This window comes from Phaethon lepturus, unplaced genomic scaffold, assembly GCF_000687285.1.
Source record: "Phaethon lepturus isolate BGI_N335 unplaced genomic scaffold, ASM68728v1 scaffold50009, whole genome shotgun sequence".
NCBI lineage: Eukaryota > Metazoa > Chordata > Aves > Phaethontiformes > Phaethontidae > Phaethon > Phaethon lepturus.
Window position 1 is genome coordinate 1,076 of NW_010566483.1, and position 21,284 is coordinate 22,359.

General features: G+C 38.6%; 2 protein-coding genes across 2 annotated transcripts; one reads left to right on the forward strand and one right to left on the reverse strand.

Moving 5' to 3' along the window:
• Positions 1-278: 278 nt before the first annotated feature.
• Positions 279-4,801, forward strand: RP9 (retinitis pigmentosa 9 (autosomal dominant); the record flags this gene model as incomplete). Its single annotated transcript, XM_010295493.1, has 5 exons — positions 279-309; positions 1,129-1,258; positions 1,578-1,669; positions 3,123-3,184; positions 4,296-4,801. Coding segments are annotated over 5 exons (547 nt in total), but the record flags the coding sequence as incomplete, so codon positions are not given.
• Positions 4,802-6,157: 1,356 nt separating this feature from the next.
• LOC104616043 lies at positions 6,158-18,657 on the reverse strand. The gene is made up of 5 exons (XM_010295494.1): positions 18,510-18,657; positions 15,851-17,791; positions 14,746-14,871; positions 12,026-12,145; positions 6,158-6,276 (listed from the first exon to the last, which is right to left on the reverse strand). The coding sequence occupies exons 1-5, from the start codon at positions 18,655-18,657 to the stop codon at positions 6,158-6,160; spliced, it is 2,454 nt and encodes an 817-aa protein (XP_010293796.1).
• Between the last annotated feature and the right edge of the window lie 2,627 nt (positions 18,658-21,284).

Sequence of the window (21,284 nt, forward strand, 5' to 3'; positions counted from 1 at the left end):
TGACGAAAGTTGTTGTTCCCCCCCTGGCCCAAGAAGATGAATCTGAAGAATGTTTGCAAGAGATGCCTGCGGTGATATGACAAACACTATGTCTCAGTCTGCCTGCATCCAGGTATTCATGTTCTGCTGATTATTGTTCTTAGTGATTATTGATTGAGTAAAATTTAAGGGAGAATGTGAGGTGAAGGTTTTAACTCTATACCATTCAAATATGGTATTTTCTCAATTTATTTGTCTGTGCTAAGCTGCAGAATAACAATATTTCTGTTGCTTTTCAGCTATGAGAAACCACCCCCAGGACTAATTAAGGTAAATATATTGCAATACATTTTTAGCATTAGGAGGGATTGTCACACAACCTGTCTTTTAGCCGTTTATCTTGTCTAAGTTACCTGTATAAATTACAGCAAGAAGTAGGTGCTTCCAGGGGAAAACTCAAAGCTCTTCAGTTACAAGCCAGCCTCTTTGACTTGGTGAATCCAGAGTGAAATGCCCAGAAACAGATAGGATGATACCGGTTCTTTCACCCTCTTAGCGCACAGACTTAATGCAGTATTTAAGGGTGCGGATAAAGGGGAGTCATTTATGGTAAAGCAGATTTTCAGTTTGAATGACACCTTTTCAGGATTCTTCTCCATTGCTTATCCTCAAATAATTGTATAAAAATACTTTCCTTTCATAATGATCATTGCTTTTGCCAAATTTATATACCTAAGCCATAATGTAGTGCTTTAACCTAAAAAATACTGCTCTGTGTTGTAAAGGCTGTTTTTAATCATTATGTCTTGTTAGCAGGAAGAGGAAAAAGAAGTCTCTGCTTGTCTGTTAAGTTTTCATTTATATTATTTATTTAAGTTACTAAAATAAAAGGGAACGAATAGAATTAATATGGCAATAAAGTTCAGACTGGAAAATTCAAGGGTGAGGGGAAAAAGAAAATTACTTAATGCTGTTAGAAGGGTCAGGTATTTTGGATCTTTTATGTGTTACAAGAAAAAGAAATGTTACAGGGGAGATAGATTCCATGTTAAGTGAATGCCTGCATGCTTAGCATATTAATTTTTACAAAGTTTAAAAAAAAAAAGTGATTGTATCTTATATCTTACTTACCGTTATCTTTTTCTGTAGGAAAATGAAACAAAACCAGAAGACTGCATACCTGATGTACCAGGCAATGAAAGTGCACGAGAATTCCTGGCACATGCCCCAACAAAAGGGCTTTGGATGCCTTTGGGAAAAGAAGTCAAAGTCATGCAGTGTAAGGCTGAAAATATTCCAGATGTCATTGGACCTTCATACAGCCATCTGTTTACTCTGGGGGAGGGCAGAATGTCTGGTGGACAGATGACAAGGTCCAGGTAGATTGTCATCAGATAGATTGATATAAAAGCAACCAGTACCCTGAAGGCTGTAATAAAATGCATTTTATAGACATTACATTTATCAACATAATACTTGTATCTATTTATTTGCTTCAAGAAATTGAAAATATTTTCCATAAATATGATGCTTTTTTTTTTTCCCCTCCTTCTGATCTGGCTCAGAGATGCAATTCACTGCTGCTTCTTTTTTTAAAGGTTGGAGGTGTAAACGTTATGGACACAGAACAGGAGATAAAGAATGTCCATTCTTTATTAAAGGCAACCAGAAATTGGAGCAATTTAGAGTAGTGAGTACAAATACTGTAGTATTATTGCTTGTGTTTTTTAATATTGATGGTGCATAATCTTGCAAGTGAGAAGAGGCCTGTTAGGTGATGCTTTATTAAGGAGTCTTCCTCTGTCTCTAGTATAATATAGATGCTGAAAGTCTCCTAATAAAGGAAGAGCTACAGATGTGGTTGGATGTTTGACTACTTTGTAGAAAATCTACTCTTCATGAGGAAAATTACTAAATTTTTACATTTCAATTGGAAATCTTCAAGAACCTATTTCAACCATTGTATTCAGTTTTTGTGATTAAAATGTCAACATAACAAAAAATGTTTAGTCAAGCTTGAGCTGCCCACATTACAACTGCTTCAAGCCTTCCGCTCTCGCTGTGAACAACCACATCATGAAGCCTGTTGTCTAGGTCTGTAATCCAGTCATTGTCTACAAGTCTGATCTCTTGCTACATGAGGCTATATCTCAGTTCCACAGATTCTTGCTGCGTGACCTCTTTAACTTTTTCTGTTGCTCTGCATTGTTAAACTATATTTCAAGCTCTCATCAATTTGTGTCTTATAGCCTCATTTCTATCCTTGAAAAATGCAATCTGGACTTTGTCCAACTGGAATGCTACTGCAAAGAGTATTTTTAGCCCGCTCCTGTGACCAGATTGCCTCTATTGTTCATTTTTCCTCAGGCTTCTTCTCTGTTGCATCAAGCTCTTGCTGTATGTCCAAGGCCTTTCATGGTGCATTCCCAACATCTTTCATTTGCTACTGACATTTTAACTTCCACCCACAGTCAGCATCTGATACCTCCTCTCTGTTGAACTTCTTTGCTGAATCTTCCAACAGAAATAATCACCCCATTTTTTTGCTGCATGCTTGCACGGCATGAACTCACCTTAAGTACCTGCAAAGTACCTACCTTATTTCCTGCTTTCCTTTGCAATGATCTTTTTCTGCAATGCCTGTTTAATTTAAAAATAACTGATCTAGATACCAATAATGATAGCACATAGTATATTAGGACAACTCACAACTTCGTTATCCGTTTTTCTTATGTTCCTTGCACCTGTATTCCTGTGTTTGTATCCAAGTTTTCAAAATATGCTGTAAGGGCACAGCCCATTATTTTGAACTTCAATATTCCTTCTATGTCTAGCTATTCCTATAGTATATGTATGGGGCTCTTTTAGCTAATGGTGATCTGAGAGGGAGAGGTAGTATATGTAAGGAGAGTCCACTTCATTGGTGATATAACTAGATAAGCTTTTCCTAAAGTAAAAAAAACAGTTCAGATTAATGATGTCTGAGACTATACTTGTGAATTAAGAGCTCGCTAAATGTATTTCATCTTTTGATAAAAGCCTCTTGCATTGGGTTGCTTTGGTTTATTTTTTTAAGAAATACAGCAGTTGGTGATAAATACTTTTCTTTACCAACATTAGATTTTCTCTTTTCCACTTTAAAGGCACATGAAGATCCAATGTACGATATAATAAGAGAAAATAAACGTCATGAAAAAGAAATGAGGTATGTTTCTATAGTAAACTGCGTTTTCAATTCATTTTTCATTTTGATGACATGATACTAATGTATAGGTGAAGTTCTGATATAAGCTACCCTCACCAACTCAGAACATTTTTTTTAATGGCCATTTCTTTATGTTGGCAGACACTAATGCGTTTCTACTTTCTCAATAATCACTCAGTAGTACTTCCTACCTCTTTAATTCTATTAGCGTCTGTATTTTTTCCCAAAACAAAGTTTAAAGAGGAGTCATATTCACTTATGCCATAATATTCAGGTACTTTAGTTTTGGTTTAGGCCTAAAAAACAGTTTGATTTTTTTTTTTGTTCTCTTTCACTGACTTCACGGAGATACTTTCTAAAATTTGCAACATCACAGTGCCTTTGGTAGACATGAAGGAGTGGATTTAGAAAGCTAGTTCTAGGCACCTGACGTTGTTCCTTGTGTGAGGTCATTATTCAATATATAAAGCAGCAGAGTTCTTTAATGCTTTCTTACTTGAACTGCATCAATGAGATAACTGACCAAACTATAGGTAGCCCGTAGAGTAGTACTGCTGCTGTGGGTGCTCCAAATCTTCAGGATACTGAAGACAGCAATAAAATAAACAGATAGTTTGTTCCCATTTGCCAGTAATCCATGAAAGTTCAATGGAATAGTGCCTGTCAAATACCTCTGCATCTAAAGTAGTCAACTCTATCAGCTTCACTGGTATCATCTCTGTATCAGCAGGGCAATGAATTTCATAATATCATAATCCCAATATGCATCTGGGTATGGATAAGCATAGAACTTCTTATGATGGTCTGGCGATAGCTGTTGCCTCGTTATTTTGCACACATAAATACTGGGCAATAAGCTAGTCTGTCTTTGATATCCTGTGGGGTGGGAAGTCCCTGAGAACAGACCATCTGCTCATCTCAAAGAGGTTGCTTTTATCAGTCTGTGAAAACTATAACAGGAGTGTAATTTAGCAAAAGAGGAAGTGTTCCCCTGCCCTTTGCATGCAGCTCCCATTTCTCAAGCTAGGAGGGAAACAGATGAAAGCTAGAATAAATATTAAAGGTATAGGGAGAGCTAGAAAAGATTCTCATTCACATTTTTTAAACTCAGGATACAGCAACTGAAGCAGCTCCTGGAGGACTCTACCTCAGAAGATGATGATGATGATAGTGATGACAGTGATGAGGATGATGAAGATGCCAGCAGTTCCACTTCCTCAGAATGTAGAGATAAACACAAGAAAAAAAAGAGAAAGAAGGAAAAGAAAAAAAAAGAAAAGAAAAAGAAGAAAAAGAGAAAGCGTAAATCATCTAAATCTAATGAGAAGTCGGAATCTGACTGACAGCAGTTGCCTGCTGTGTGCTCATTGACCTCTACTTGTGAGCTGCAAGGAAGGATCCAAAGAACGAGGAAGAAACCACCAGAAAGGGCTTTATTAAATTCAGAACATACAGGTGGATACATACAGCATTCTACACTGGCTGTCCTCTTCTGCCCCTCTGCAGTGCTGCAGCCAGAAAGAGCCACATTAAACAATACTCAGTCAACCATAACTTTATACTGGAAGACCTGCACTGACGGTCATCCGTCTTGGTCAAATTGGGCCTCTGCGTTGCCACGTGACTATCAGCAGAAAGTAGTGACTACCAAGGTATTGCCAACAAATTTGCAGAATTCAGCAGACTGTCCATTGAAGTGTCTTTTCTCTATGAAGTTATTTTATTGTATACAATGCCTCATTGTAATGGGACTGCAGTTTGCACCGTGCAGAGCACTGACAGTTCACTTAGAGTGCTTATAATAAGCAGGTTGTACTGTATTTTTTTTTTCTCTGCATACTGCCTATGTGTTGAAGTTCATTGTACTTATCCTGGTAGTGGCAGCTAGAGAAATAAAGAGCACTGCTGAAGGGGGGAAAAAAGTTAATCAAGGGGATTTAAGACAAAACTGCAGTGTCAGCAAGACTTGTTGGTTTGTTTTTTTGTGTAGCAAAATCTCAGCGTCATTGCCATTAATGCGCACAGTTCTGCAATACCTAAAGTGTTCTCCAAAGTGTGGGAGTGGGAGCCAAGTGGAATGATGTTAGATTTCAGCTTTATTGTAAAGAGGTGATGGTTTTAGTTATTTAAAAAGGGGGGGGTTCATGTTAGAAATGAAAGAAATTAATTTCTACATACAGTTCAGTATCAGTTGTTTTGATACATTTGAGTGGTTTTTTCCTTTTAAAAAGGCTTGGGGAAGTAAACTTCAACTTATTTTTTATGTTTACTAGAATTATTTTATGTAATAATATTTTATGAATCATCCCACAAGAATATAAATGAGTAAGGCTTTCAAAACAGTTTTCAACTATATGCATGTAAGCCACAGAACAATAGTAAAGGACTTGCAAGCAGCAAGAAGGGAAAGTTTTGTGTACTTAACTGACATTGTGGACTGACCACACTTTTCTTTTAAATGATCTTGCATGGCAGACTTGACTAGAAAGATTAAGATAGATAGCTACAAACTGCACTAGAATAAGCATCTCTTCTTGAAACATCAAGGTATAGTGGTACAAAGCTGCGATGTGAGGACATAGATGATATGTATTGGTACTCTGCAAAAGGAGGAAGAAAAATAGATTTGCTTTGAAAGGACTAGGAAGGACTTACGTAGAACTTAGTCTCTGTGCTTATGCTTATATTGAAATAAAAGCATGACAAAGCTCTAACATTAGTAGAGTGAGCATTAACAGTGAAATCAAGGAACCATAGACTAAAATGAATTGAAGACTCTTGTTTTTTGAGAAGAGGACAAGGTAAAGTATACATTAAAATGTGTTTTCTCCCTCCTACATGTCTAAGTCTTTTAGTAAAAATAAACGCCCATTCCTTGCCAGTCATTGACAGGGTAGTCAAGGCTTACTTATAAAAAGGTTCTTTATCTTATTCCTAGAGCTTGAATGTGGAGTTGTGTTTTATCCTCCAGTATTATTTAGCAGATCTTCCTGTGATGGGATTTACTGGTGACTCCTGATAGTTCCCTGTGTCAGCATCATCATCAACAAATTCAAAGCTCCTGGCTCTTCCACCAGAAAAAGGTTTAATGGCTGAAATAGCATGAGGAGACTTATAACGGCCTGGTTCTGTGCATGGCCACATTTGGTGCTGAGAAAATCCTTGTGTTTATAGCATTGGTGATTGTTGGACAGATGCTGGAAGCCACAGCTAGTGGCATTCCAAGAGAATTCTCACTCAAGTTTGTCTAGAGCAGAGCTAACCTAAAGATGTTTTCAGTTACTTTAGCTTTTGTCAGTTAACATTCTTCTGAAGTTCAGTTCAATAAAAACAAACTCAGTTTTTCCTCAGTCTGTCATCCCATTCCTTGTTAATGGGTCCTTCCCATTTTATCTACCAGGGTTTACCACTTGAACAATCAAGAAAAATACTGTAAGAGACCATCTCTAACTTAGATCGAATGCTATTTAAAAGTTTGTTTTGAGATACCAAATCACTGTTCTGTACCAGACTAAATGTCTGTTTAACCCAGTATCTTTTTCTACTCATGGTCAAGAGTGGATGCTTACACAGAGCAGTGCAAACTCTAGTGGCATTATTTCTGTTGATTACACCAAAATGCTGTCTTGCTTCTACTGCTTATAGCACAGGAACTCTGAATCATAGATTACATTTTAGTGTTTAGTAGCCTTGGATGTATTTTTTCCTACATCCAGTCACTTACTGTAAATTTTGCAGTTTCTTTCAGCAAGGAACTCCAGAGCTTAATTAATAATTAGTGAAGAAACATAATTTGCTTTCAAACTGCTCCCTACTAGTTTCATTTCATACACTCCAGTTCTTGTAATGGAAGGCATGTGAACAACTGATTCCTATTCTTTTTCCCCATATCATTACCAGTTTTATAGATATCTATCCTATCCCATACATAAAGATTTTATTAGTTCTCTACTGAAACTCATAAAAGTAGAGCCAATTTCAAAATTAAAGCTAACAGTTCCAATAGAGTAAGATTTTGAGTAGTACTGACTAGAAGCCAGTGCTGGAGTGCCGAGAAGCATGATTCATTTCATCATTTAGCATTTTAAACAGTGCCAAAGCTGGCATTTAAGAGACTCCAGGTCTTTTAGAAATACATAAACTAGAAATACCAACACCCATTATAAATGAATGGAAAATGATTCTACATAGAAGTAGATCCAGAAGGCAGGACAGAAAGCTGTATTCTTAAAAGACTGATGAGCCTTATTTTTTAAATCTTAACTATTGAACTATTTATGGTTTTGTTTGAAGAACCATTTTTCTTCCTAGCAATCCTTGCCTTCTTTGTAGACACAGGCATTTCCATTTAAAAGTTCTGTTGAAGCCTGAGTGATAGAAATCGCATAATTGTATAGTCCCATGAATCTAAGTAAGTGTGAAAGGCAGCTAGAACATACCTCATAGGCAAAACAGCTTAACAGATCTTTAGCTCCCAGGTCTGTTTATCTTAATATGCTAAACCATTCTTCTCAGAAAGATTACTTCAGCAAAAATACTGACATCTGTGTTATTTCCTTGGCCACGAAATTACTTGGGGTTTATAGTTTTGTTGACTGAGATGACCAGTGGCAGCAAGTCAGGGGAATCAGAGGACTTTTTTTTTTTTAAAAACAGTGGATTTTTTTTCTTGGTACACCTACAGTTAGCATGCAATGAGTGGGTTTTGCTGTTGGCTCCTGTCTTCCGTTGTTTTATTTTAATAGAAAGACCTGTAATTAATCTTTTCCAACATAAGGCAGAAATCAGGACATTGTAAAAGGGAAAGCTTTATGCCATGCAGATGCTACCAAATAGAAAATTAAAATATAGAATTAAATCCTGGCAAGCCAACCTAACCCACTGGCTCCACTTCAGCGATTACGCTGCACCCACTTTGCAACAGAGGTTTTAGTTAGCTACAAATAATGATTTAGGAATTCCAAGTCGCAGACAGTGAGTCTGTCCAAACAAAGGTCCCACTGTGGCAGTCTCAGAGGCCTCTGAGGTTTGTTACTGGTGTGCCACGCAGCTAATAGATTCTTCAGCTGCCCTTCAGTAGATGCTGCAGAAAGCATGTAAAAGCTTCAAAGGCAATGCAGTGCTGCTGCAGTTATAAGCTCATAATACTGCCAGCACTGCAGTTAGTTACTCATCACTGGGCAATCTAGCTTCTGCGGTAACAAAAGTTGACATGTATGCGCATCTGTAAAAATGAAATCTCAAATATCACTGCAGCTAGTTACCTGGCTGAATAAAAAGAGCCTGGACTTTAATTCACAGCCTTTTAAAATGCAGTTTGTACTTCACAACCTTTCTGAACATTAAATACAGTAGTGAGCCAGTTGACTTAAGATGCAGTCCACAAATCCTCCGTGCTGCTGAGTGAAGAAAAAGCCAAGTAGAAGATTTAGTTTTAAGGTCACAGGACTAGTACAGAGTACACCACATATAACATTAAGGAGTATTTCTGGAGCACTAGAACACTCATGCATACTACTTTAAGCATTGGTGTGGATCCATAGCATGGGCACACTACAAGATTTTAAGCAATTAGTTTAAAATAGCATTTGTTTTCAGATAAAGAGCTGTCTAAACACTCCTACTGCTACTCCCTCACATTCTTGGGAGCTAGCATCACCAGGCCCTAAACTGCTGCTTACATCTGGGTGGAAAGCACTGACGAGTGTAAGTCCTGTAAAAGGATGACTAGTGTGATCGTGGGAATACCTGTGAAATATTAGCCATTCCCAAAAATAAGCATGGCATCTAACTGTGAGGTCATGAATATTCCTTTAGCAGACAAGCAGCAAAAGACTGCTTGTTAAGTCAGTCAGCAAATTGGCTTAGCACTCAATCCCAAAGCTACACTCAAATTCAGGGAACAAGAAAATCCTTACCCAAGAAGTCTCAGTTATAGCTGAGGATTACTCTTAGATCATCACACAGTCTTCAGTTGAAGATATTCTACCATTCCTATCAGAATAAAGACTATCCCACTCTAAAAGCAGCAGATTCCTATATTAGATATTCAAGAGCAGGAGTCCTATATTTTCCAGAGTATTAAAAACCTCCATGCTTGAAGTAATTCTCTCCCTCATTTTATTCTTTGAGGTACTGATTGGAACAGGTTTTGTGCAGCACAAAAGCCAAATAAGAATTTATATTCCATATTGCAGCACTTCGGGTAGAAATAAAGACTTGGCATCACAGTGTTAAAGTGAATCCTTTCCCCTAACAGCTTGGAGTTAAAGAGCTACTGTAATTACAGCCTTTACAAGTAAACAAGTGCTATTAAAAATAGCAAGATCAAGGATCACTTAGGTAGGGAAACCTCAATATTCCTCACTGAGGTAGAACAGCATAACCTCAGTTACAGGTCAAGCTAGTAGTAGGTAAGCACAAAACTTGAATGCAGTCACAGGAAATGCTACTTCCATCCATGTAGGTTATTCTAGGGCACAGACATGATAGAACACTGGGAGAAGAGGCAGAAGGTAAGTCCTGTCTGTCCATTCCTCCCACCCTTTATTAAAGAAAAACTGGATTTGTTTTGTTGGGGTTTTTGTGTGTGGTTTTTTTTTTACAGTTTCCCTACCTTTTTCACTCAAACTATCACTTTATTTGGGAATCATCCAAGAATGGCAGTATCATGTTTATTCTTCTCACACATTAATACTAGCTTTCATAGACATGAAAAAAGATTACACATTTTTGAGCCAACCTCACCTAGATCAGTCTATTTCCATTATTCATAAGATAGCTCAGTAGAGACCTAGTTTTATCATCTTAGTTCTAGAAAGAGATTTTTCTGTAGCAAGTTGCCGGGGACAGCATTAACTGTAATAGAAGTCATCAGTAAGAAGTCAGGGAACGGGGCACACCACTGTTGTAAAAACTTCTGTTTCACCTTCAAAGTCCATCTCTTCAGTTCAAGGTCTCCATACAGGACTCATGAAAGTCTCCACAGAAAGAGGAGGGGAGGGGGAAACATCACATCAACTCAGTGCTTTAGTTTTAGTCCTCAGTCATGCATTTGAAGAGTAACATCTGAAGAACTGCCTTGAAATTTCAACTCAGTACTTGACTTGATACAGCTTTAACTATATTCCTTTATACTTCAACAAAAACAAATCCAGCCAAAAATCCAGCTGATGGAAGGGAATCTTGTACCTGTGTCCACATCATATAGACAAACTGAGGATGAGATGACATTAACAGGCTTCACAATCCTGCAGAGCTCAAGAGCAGGGCAGCAGTAAATGGTATGCTATAATAGTATCGATACACATACATCCCTATGATAAGCTCTTTTGCTTCCATGTATAGATGGAATACAAGAAGTCTCAAAGTGCAATTCTATTACATTTATTATTTAAATAGTGGATGTGCTAGTTGTAAAAAGGTGACTTTAGTGTTAGATATTTAATTCCATTTTAATAGCATCCCCAGTCTTTACAGTGCTACTCCTTACCCTTTAGGAGTGCACAGCAACTTACAAAATATACAAGAGAATAACAACTGAGTTTTGGATTTATGCAAAACTGATACATGTCTTCCCCGCCCCCCGCCCACCTTGCCCCAATATCTGCAGTTATCTTCTCTTAGAAAGGCACTTCCTTGTTCCACACCCTAAAGAAAAAAAAAGATTAAGGTATGCATTCTCCCTGCAAATAATATACATCAATTTGCTTCTAAAGAAAGGCTAAAAGCGGTGACTGCCTTTTTCTATTACAGGAGAGGACACTGATGATTGATACTAGAACTATATACTCCACTTCCCAGCAAGGATAAATTCTGCAGGAATGGTGTTGGACTTCCGAATATCCCAGTTTAACAGATAGATCAGAGTTCCATATCAAACTTGTAGCATACTTTCAGTGCAGACTTGAAACTACATTGTTGAATGCATCCAAGAAACACCAATTATTACTGGGGCAATTAGAAGAAACATTTTGGGATAAAGCAAGTTTCCTAGATGTTTTTACTAAAAAGGATCAGCAGTTAAAGGCTTAACAGTGATGTTTAAATAATCTGACTTCAGGACTGACACCAGTTTTGACTAATAAGATGCTTCATCTAAGTTTTTGTTTCAGACATTGCAAATACATGGAATTGTAATCCTTTGTTTAATACATGAGTTAAAGACCCTCTCTTTCTCATATATTTCCTGACTGCATATTCAAGTTAGCTTTACTATGCTAGTTTGTTCTTTTCCAGAAGGAACTCTGATCTTTTGGAACTTCTTGTATGTACTGACCCTTTTCAATTTATAACCTTTCCAGACTCTCCCACAAATGCATAAGAGCATATTCATTATTGAACCTACTAAACATTTTCCTCTCCATTCTTTTTCCCTACCTTCCTCCAAAGCAGCAAGAAGTTCCTACTCCATAAAGTTAAGTTCTTAATTATCTACATGCATTTGGTGTTGTATCAAATTACAATATTTTAGCTGAGACAGACCTGAAGCTTAAAGAAAAGGATATACTGCAAAGTGACACAGGACCCAACATTTAAAAAAGAAATTGGAACAACAGTTTGAAAAGAGGCCAGACTAAAATAATGGGTTGTTCCCCCCCACCCACAAATAAAGGGAAGGAACTTAATCTGGTCAATGCTACAATGGTATTCATAGCAATGAGAGTAAGTTTTCAAAGTTTAGCTTGCTTTTTTCCTCATCTTGTCTCCGTACTTACATAGCATTTGCTATTATTTCACAAGCTATGCAATATCCTTGCAGTTCAAACGAAGAACCATTACTCCGAGACAGTAATGAAAAAATGCTTATAAGAGTTTTTTGTAGCTCATCACCGTACCAACCTTTGCGTACACTGCTTTTAGGCATCTCCCACACTTCTTCCACCTCACATCTTGTGTCTCTGCGTTTTGAAGGTGGCTTGCCTATTCTTTTCTTCTTTGGTTTAACCAAAGGTGGGCACCCTAAATAGCAAGATACAACTGGTGTTATTTCTCCACAGCATAGCCTTAAAGCAAATTTAAGCTTGTCTTTCCCCAGCTGGTCTGTAGTGTTCCTTTTTCTCCCTTTCCTCTATGTGCCCATTTTAGTGGCAGATAAAACTGACATTATGTATATCAAGCAGTCTTACATGTCTACAATAGTCACTATCTAACCACAGTTATGGATGCATTGTATTTTGGGTCATAACTTGGTTAAGTGTTAATGTGGCAAAAAAGAATTCAGTGAGTTGGATAATTCTGCTCTAGTTCATTTTTCAAGTGTTCAAGACTAGTTGATAGCTGTCCAAGTGACCCAACTCACCTGTTGTCTTTAAAAACCTCAATTCTTCAGACTTATTAAGTTATGCACCACAGGTACACAGTTCAAGAAGTCACATTTAGCATGTTATTAGTGCTAAAGCAACATATCATGTTTAGCCAAACTCCCTTACTTGCAGGGCACTAAGTTGAAGAAACCAGTCCTAAGATAGCAACATTTTTAAAAGGATGTAATTTTACTAGCACTTCTGAAGCATCCATTGGCATGAACAGCATTCATAAGAAACAGATTCCTTCTTCCTTATACTGAAGGTGATAGCTTCTTCAAACTACATAGCTTGGAAAAGGATGAAGAGAAAGCAAGGAGTAACACAAAGGCCAAACATCCTCAGTATGCCACACCATCTATGACTTCAAAGAAATAGAAGGGACATGCTGAAAGTTAGAAGTAACAAAATTTTAAAACTATATTATTTTTATGAATTGTTGTAAGGAGCTAAGAATGATGCTGCTACAGTAAAGTGTTTTCAACTTCTCTATAACAGGCTAGCATAAAAAAACCCCACAACATTTTGAAAAAGTCTGTGAATACAAAGCATAGAAAACCTCAGTGCAGGATGCAAATCCCAAACCCTGACATGCTCAAGCAGGAACACAATGCAGAGAGAGAACTCTAAGGAACACACTCTAAAGAATAGTCTACTGGGCTGTTGATAGAGGAAACCTGATGTATACTATCACTGAACTGAAGAGAAGCAAGTTAAGTCTGTTCTGAAGATAACTTCACACTCCATTATTTGATAGACTGATCCTGTGATTCTTGAAAGCACATGACCCAGGACAGCAGTAATACTCAGACTACCACAAATTCTATAGTCGTTCCAACAGCACTTACACTAAGAAACACCTTTGAAGGGTGTCTAGAAACAAAGCTGAACACCAAGTAGACCTTAATTGTAAAAACAACATTCTGCTTCAGGAGGAAAGAAAAAGTAAAAGGTTAGATTCCAAATCTTTGTTAGAATGACTTTGATTTGTTCATCTTTTTCTTAACCACATAAAGATGATTTGCACTCCAACATCTTTTAGCAGTAGTGTGGCAACAGTTGGTCCATGCTAGTTTCTCTGAACATTGGCCTATGTAGCAATCACACAGAACTTCCTATATGCTCTACTCATTGAGATTAGTAACTGCCACTGCATGTGCACTAAGCATTATCTGGGTAAAGAATTAATACTACAGTTTATGGCAGTGGCAACTTTGCACAAATAAGGGCTTTGCTTGGCCACATTAAAGCATTTGATGCTTTGATTTCCCACTATGCCTTTAAAAAAAGTAGCTATAATGCATCCTTACTCACATCCTTTGAGAAGGATATAAATATATCCAGATACGTAGTAAGTGACCAGCATTTTATCAATATCAGAGCAAAGAAAATTATCACAGAATCATAGACTAGTTGGGGTTGGACAGAACCTTTTAAGGCCATCTAGTCCAACCCCCCTGCAATGAGCAGGGACATCTTCCACTGGATCGGGGTGCTCCGAGCCCTGTCCAACCTGACCTTGAATGTTGCCAGGGATGGGGCATCTACCGCCTCTGGGCAGCCTGGTCCAGTGTTTCACCACCCTCACTGTGAAAATCTTCCCTATATCTAGTCTAAATCTACCCTCTTTTAGTTTAAAACCATTACCCCTTGTCCTATCACTACAGGCCCTGCTAAAAAAGTCTGTCCCCATCTTTTAGAAGCCCCCTTTAAGTACTGGAAGGCTGCAATAAACTCTCCCCAGAGCCTTTTCTTCCCCAGGCTGAACAACCCCAACTCTCTCAGCCTGTCTTCATAGGGGAGGTGTTCCAACACTCTGATAATTTTTGTGGCCCTCCTCTGGACCCGCTCCAAACAGCTCCATGTCATCCCTGTGCTGAGGGCTCCAGAGCTGGATGCAGTACTCCAGGTGGGGTGTCCCCAGAGCAGAGTAGAGGGGCAGAATCACCTCCCTCGACCTGCTGGCCATGCTGCTTTGGATGCAACCCAGGATATGGTTGGCCTTCCGGGCTGTGAGCACACATTGCCAGCTCATGTGCAGCTTTTCCTCCACCAGTACCCCCAAATCCTTCTCAGCAGGGCTGCTCTCAATCCCTTCATCCCTCAGCCTGTATTGACACCAGGGGTTGCCCCAACTGAGGTGCGTTAGTTTGATGATCTTCATATCTTATCCAAATATCATAAGCTTGATGGTTTTTATCATATCCTTTTGAATGTTCCTTAAGAACAGAAACACATTAAGGAAACAAGTTGTACCTTGTTCTTTGCTCTCGGCTGAGGGTGAGAGACTACCATGTATTTCGCCAGTATATTTGGGTTTAGCACCACTTCTAATCCAATACTCTTCAGGTGGTATCCCCATGTTCTCCCTTAACAGCCTTCCTAATAAAATAAAGTTGATTTAAGGTCAGTATTTATTTTCGCTGATGTTAATATACTGTTTGATCCACAAATCAGAATGCAAAGCTAGCTACTGAATCTGATTGTAAGTCTATTAAAATAAACACATAGTTTTCTGGAGACCACACTTGACAAGTTACAAGCTGCTTTAAGTTTACAGATTTTGTACAAAGAAAATAAAGTTTAAGAACACTAAGCCTGTTACTAGAAGTTGATCACCCTGTGTTAGACGCCTTCCATGATATAAGACTGTACTAAAACAGCAGCCACTTAAAGTACCCATGTAACCAGTTATGAACCCTGACTGATAACTCTGCTTATTCTCAGTTCAGGTGAATCCAATTTCTACCAATATATAACTTTGATTAAATAAAATGTTCTTTTGCAGATCATATTTAATACAGTTTCACACTGATTTTTATGAAAATACAGCAAAGCTTTTGTTGCTAAAAGAAGCAGCTACAATAAAAAAATGTTTGACTCTTCTGTAGAAGAGAGAGGTTGGACAGGGTATGGCCATCAGATTATAATGAACTTAGTCCTGTTTAATCTACCCAACACAAGTCTGTGATGGGAGAGTCAGAATGTTTGTATAAATCTAAATGCAGAGTTCCCAAGATATTATTAATGGTAAATGGTAGTTCAAACGACCTTAAGCTTTTCAAATGAATAAGTTGCCACTAATGTCAGAAAGGCAAATATATCAAACCTAACTCAAAGGAGAGTTTCTGAAAAACTCTGCTGGTTGTGAAGACACAGAATCCTCATGCAATAAGTAAAAAAAGTACAGCAAACTCCCTCTGCCTCAAAGAAAATATTCTGCAGTACTTCTGGCTCTAAGCCAAACCTGAAGCTACAACATTATCCAGTCTTCCCAGTGGTTCAAACTACAATTTGAAACTGCAATTAGGTATTCTTTGTGTGCTATTAAGCAGCCCGCTGTCCTCAGCAATTAGCTTACCTCCCAAGAATTTCCGTAGCATTCGCTGGTGTTCAAGGCCTTTTCTTGCTGTCGGCTTTTTTCGTCCATAATACCCATAGTCACTGTATACAACTTCATCTTGTTCTGTCTCCTTTGGCTTGTAAACTACACCAATGTTTTCACCAAACCCACTCCTAGTTTTTATTTTCTCTTGAGCAGGCCAGCTAATTAATTGAGCTGGTATAGCATTTTTAGGTGGTTTCCAAAGCACTCTCTGGCCAAGTTGGTAGAAACTTCCTTTACTAGGCCTCAAGATTCCATATGGAGTGGCTTCTTGAAAGAAATATTCAATTTCATCCATGTCATCATCATCCTCATCCTCCTCCTCCTCTCCATCTTCATCCTCCTCTTCTCCCCTCACAGAGTAGTCTTCAGAGTCCTCAACTTCTAACAGACTCTTAACTGCTTTTTTCTTGAGAGAATTGATTTTTTTCCAACTAGAAGATCTATGAATGGCTCCCACCTTTCTACCTTTACTGGAAGCCTCTTTAATCTTCATGGTTGAAGAGTTTTTGACATCTTGGTCATTCAAGCCATTCACCTGCTCCCTTCCTATCACTTCATCTTCATTAAGGGACCCACCACTTTTAATTTTCTCTCTCTCTAGGCCCTCTGTACTTTTCTGGAAAGTATACATGCTTTTCTGAAGCACATAGTCAGGGACAAAATAAGACACTGGGGCATTATCAATTGATGAGCCTTCCTCTCTAGAGGACATGTCATCAGAAGAAAGACTGAGTATGCTTTGACGTTTCCTTTGTGGCAAACATACATCGTAGTTGTAGTTTGTGTCCATACTGTCCAGACAAGTCAGCCAACTGTTAGAGGGAACATACTTCTCAATTGATTCTTCACACCAAATACTTTTATCTGTTTGACTTTCATTTGTCACACTGTGGCTTAGATTCATCTTTTTCTGCTGAAAACTCAAGTCACTCATTACCTCCATACTAGATGGAAGTAGTCCTGCTTGTTGAATAAAGTTGGGCTCTTCTTGAGAGGTTTTCGAGCCTGTGGATTTTTTAGAGCTAGATTTCTTGGCTACTATCACATCCTGTCTTACCACTGGTTGATCTATGCTAACAGATCTCGCCAACTCTGTGATTTGCACTGCCACAGTTTCACCTGGTGGGGTTTTTGCCCATTGACTTGTATTCACCTGCTTTTCTGCATCCAGCTTCATTTCATTATCTTGGACCTCTTTTTTTTGCACAGTTTCAATACCCTGTTTTGAGGGGAGAACAACTTTTCTCTCATCTAAGTAAGCTCCTGGCACTATTTTCTCCCCTTCATGAGGGCTATATATCATTCCTTCACATGAGCTAACAGAAAATAAGTCACGCTGCACTATGTTTTCTGGGACTGGTTTACCAGTTGCCACATCATACAAAGGGATAGTTTCCTTAAAGGACTTCCACAGTTGAATAGCTGGAGAGCCACTTCCATATTCTATCCTCACTTCTTCCTTCTCAAAGGCATAGCTTCCACTAGGAAGATTTCTATACTGTGTAGAGCTGGAAGGGCTCTTGTTATGAAACTCTCTGTCTACGACAATGGAAGATCCAGATGAATCTTGTTTCTCTGAAGTACTTTCAGTCTCTGTACCTATACCAGAAGAAACACAGGCCATATTTCCTGCATCACAACCTTTCGTTTCTGTAGGGGTATCTTGATGCTTTTTTTGCTTGTTTTCAGGCTGTCTAGGATCAGTCTGTGTTTCTTTTGTCTCCATTTTTTTCCCAGAGGTACTATAGTGTCTAAATCTTGTTGCATGATAAAACATAGGGGAAGGTGAGGGAGCATTAAAATAAGGCCTTCTATTAATTCTGGCATGAATTGGCTGCTGTGGAACAAAATATCCAGGGTACTCATGGAGCGCAACAGAATAAAATGGAAAATATGGATTTCCACTTCGAAAGCCTAGACATTGGGGATACAAAAAAGTAAAGACGAGTATACCTTCTTTCTGAAATAAGTCATTCTGATTAATAATTGCTTGCAGACACAGGGACAGCTACAAGATCAGACTCATAGGTAAGTAAACCACTCCACCTGTCAATGCTTAGAAGCAAATCTGGTCAGAAACTCAGAGTTCCTTATTATGGAACAGCTTATCTGGACAGCTATACTTTAACCAGAGCTTGGTTTTATTCCTTGGAACATACACCATTTAGCTTTCTGTACTTTTTTGCTATTTTATGGACTGTGCTATGGCATCATCTTGGAAAGAGACAGCTCCAGATAGAAGTTAACATAGGTATACTGTTTACAAGATGTATTTAGCAATATTGTTTCTCTGTGCATTTTTAAACTTATATTTATCCATACCTCATGGATGCATGGAACTCATATATACACACATATTAATTGTTAGGCACATTCTAGAGCTCTCTATCTGTAAGATAACCATTACTTAATATTTTGCTTAGTTTCCATTCTCCAGAAACAAATGCTTTCCAGCACACAAGCTACACATTTAACTAACACTTCATAAATCAGATATTTGACAACTAAAACTTTACATCAATTCTACCTTAAACCCCCAAGAAGCTTGTTACCACAGATACACATTTGTTTCCTCCACTCTAGCAGTAATTTATTAAGCAAATCTACCACAGACAGTTCTTATTTACCTTACCTGGAGCAGGTACACAGTAAGGACTATATGCATGACTGAGGTACCATGGATTTGGAAAAGGCTGTTGTGCTGTTGGCTGTGCATAAAAAAAGGGTCTTGTGTGGTTTGTGGAATATGATCCACTTTCTGAAGTTGAGGTAGTATTCATTTTTTTTTTTTTAAACACTGAAAGAGATTAATAGTCAGGATTAACCACTTTAAAAAACATGTGGCTTAATGGTTTTTATGCTATGTCATAATTCAGCAGACATTCCTCTCCCAGCCCAATAAACCCAGATCTTTTCAGAAGAAAACTACCATCTTCCAAACAGGAAGTAGAAAACTGACATTATTATCAACATGAAAAAGATTTTAATTTTCCTTTGCTAAGCAAGCTTTTATATGCAGCTCTCAATACTTCAAGCCAATCTTATAACACATTTTAAAGCCACAGGACGGTCACAGGACCAATAATTTTAATGCAGTCTGATATGCACACATCCATATAAGTAGTATTCCAGCCAATTAAAAACTATCCTTCAGTCAATTAGCCTTGAACAAGAGGCCTCAAAAAGAAAAAGGAGCAATAGAAGGCTTCACACAATCCAAAGTCTGGTGCTTCATGAAGAAAACACCTCTTAATGCCAACACATATGTTGTATTTGAGATGACAATAAGAGCTCTATTCATTCAGGATTTTTACTTTATAATATACTTAAGAACAATAACAGCTAATAAACTAAATATTTCAGTGACACTATGCTTCCCATGCTTAAACTAAATGCTAGGTAACAAAAAAAGCCAAATCCTTATGCATAAATTCACATTCAAAGCTATACAAAATTCACAAGACAGAACTTCCTCCCACACCGACATATTTCCTTAGTTAACTAATACACTAAGTTCAGTCCACTCCAACCCATGTAAGTGGTACAATCCTGTCACACACAGCTTACAAGCAAGAATAAAAGACAGCGCAGAACACTTACCTAGTGATCGCACAGAAAAGCTGACAGCAGCTCAATTTAGAGTTAAGCACTTCAAAGTTACAGGAAAAAAAAAAAATTGAATTCAAGACCTGTTACAAACTAGCACACAGTTGAGCCTCGAGTTTCAGAAAGCTTTCAGGAATGCTAGAGCCCTCTTCAGTTTCCATCTAGAATGGCTTGTCCGGCTCTTGCAAGCACTAAAAAGCCTACAAACTCCCCCTTCCTCACCTAGGCCAAAGCTCCCAGAACTATTTTGACCTTTGAGAGAGAGTGATGTTGGAGGAGGGGGGGAGGGAGGAAGGGGAGGGGGGAAGGAGGGGGAAAAAAAAAAACCACCTACAAAAACTAAGCTATTCTTTGCCCCATTAGAGCCCCTCAAAACTAAGGTCCATGCTGCTGCTGCTACTGCTGCTTACAGCCCAACAAGAAACTACCCACATCCTCAGCTCACCCTCTTTATGGCAGGCAGCTGCTACTTGTTCCCTCCCCCTTCCACCTGGGGCTCATTTAACAGTGATGCAGAGGCGGTTTTCCATCCATGTGTGGGAGGAAGAACTGAAACACAAGGACAGGAGTAGTGGTAAAAACCTTAAGCTTGTGTGCGGAGAACTAGCAGGCTCATCTTTTGCAGGTATTTAAGCTGTGCCCCAAAGTGAATCCAGCGTGGCCCTTTTGCAATGCTGGAACTTACGTTAAGAAAATCATGGGTGTCAAAGGGACGTATTACCCATCTTCAGCTTAAAACTACTGTTAAAGATGCTTTTTGTAGGGAGAAAAAAAATAATCTGACAATGCAAGGTGAAGTTTGCATATGATTTTAAAGTTTATCAGTTTCTCAGTACTAAAGGGAGCAAAGCTCTTCCATCCTAACACAGCTAAGTGGACTGACCAACGTAACATTCTTTCCATACAACAAGGGAAGGACTTATTTAAGTTAATTACATTATTGCAGTAAATTAATTACATTAATGTAATTAATATAACTGAAATCGATGACATTTATGTCATTAGTGTGACAGAAGTTTATGAAATGTGAGGTTGCAATGTGAGTCTGCCCTGGGTCTTTACAGGAGATGAGAATCGGAGTGGCCACGGTGCAACTTCCCATCTCTGAATGACAGAGCAGCGGTACAGGGGGAGACGGCCAGAGAGAAAAGCACAACCAACCTGCTACGCAAGTAGATGAGCGACTAGAGAAAAACAAAGAGGTGCAGATACTTGGAGACCACTTCTATTTCTAGCTTGGGAAATTCCTGTAGTTTCTGAGGTTTTTTTCTTTCTATAATGTTTGGATTAAACTTGTCCTTTGCGCTGACACAGATTACAAAACGCCTGGGAAAGATTACTGATGTTGCTGTTCACAAACTTCCTGTGTCAAAGCTTTTCTTTTCCACTGATGGCAGCTCTTGCACTTTGTGTGCAGGACACTTGTGTGATTTTTTTTTTTGTATGTGTTAAATCTTTAACTTCTGCATTTATCAGATTAAGCTTTCACTTTTTTAAAGTTAAATTCCTAGTCTTTCTCTTGGTGGATGGGCCCAAAGGGAAATAAAAAAAAAACAAACCCAAAACCTATTCCCTAGCTTTTAGAAAGTTGCCTGTCCTCAGGATTTTCCTTTCCCTTGGACCAGACTTAGTCTTCAGACGCTTCCCGCCTTCCTTGCCCCTGCCGCTTCCCTCCTGCGGCAGGCTGAAGGCCCCACGAGCCCCAGGCGGCGTTTGCTCAAGGGGTAGGCAAACCTCGCCTCTGAGGCTCCCGCGTTTGGCCAAAGGCCGTTTCAGCTGCGTGGTGCCTCGGCCCGCGGGA

Coding starts and splice junctions, on each gene's coding strand:
- LOC104616043 (XM_010295494.1), bottom strand. CDS start 18,657: ATGAATACTACCTCAACTTCAGAAAGTGGATCATATTCCACAAACCAC. Junction 17,792..18,509: donor TTACTGTGTACCTGCTCCAG/GTAAGGTAAATA, acceptor CCCAATGTCTAG/GCTTTCGAAGTGGAAATCCA. Junction 6,277..12,025: donor TAAAAGCAGTGTACGCAAAG/GTTGGTACGGTG, acceptor ATGCTATTTCAG/CCATTAAACCTTTTTCTGGT.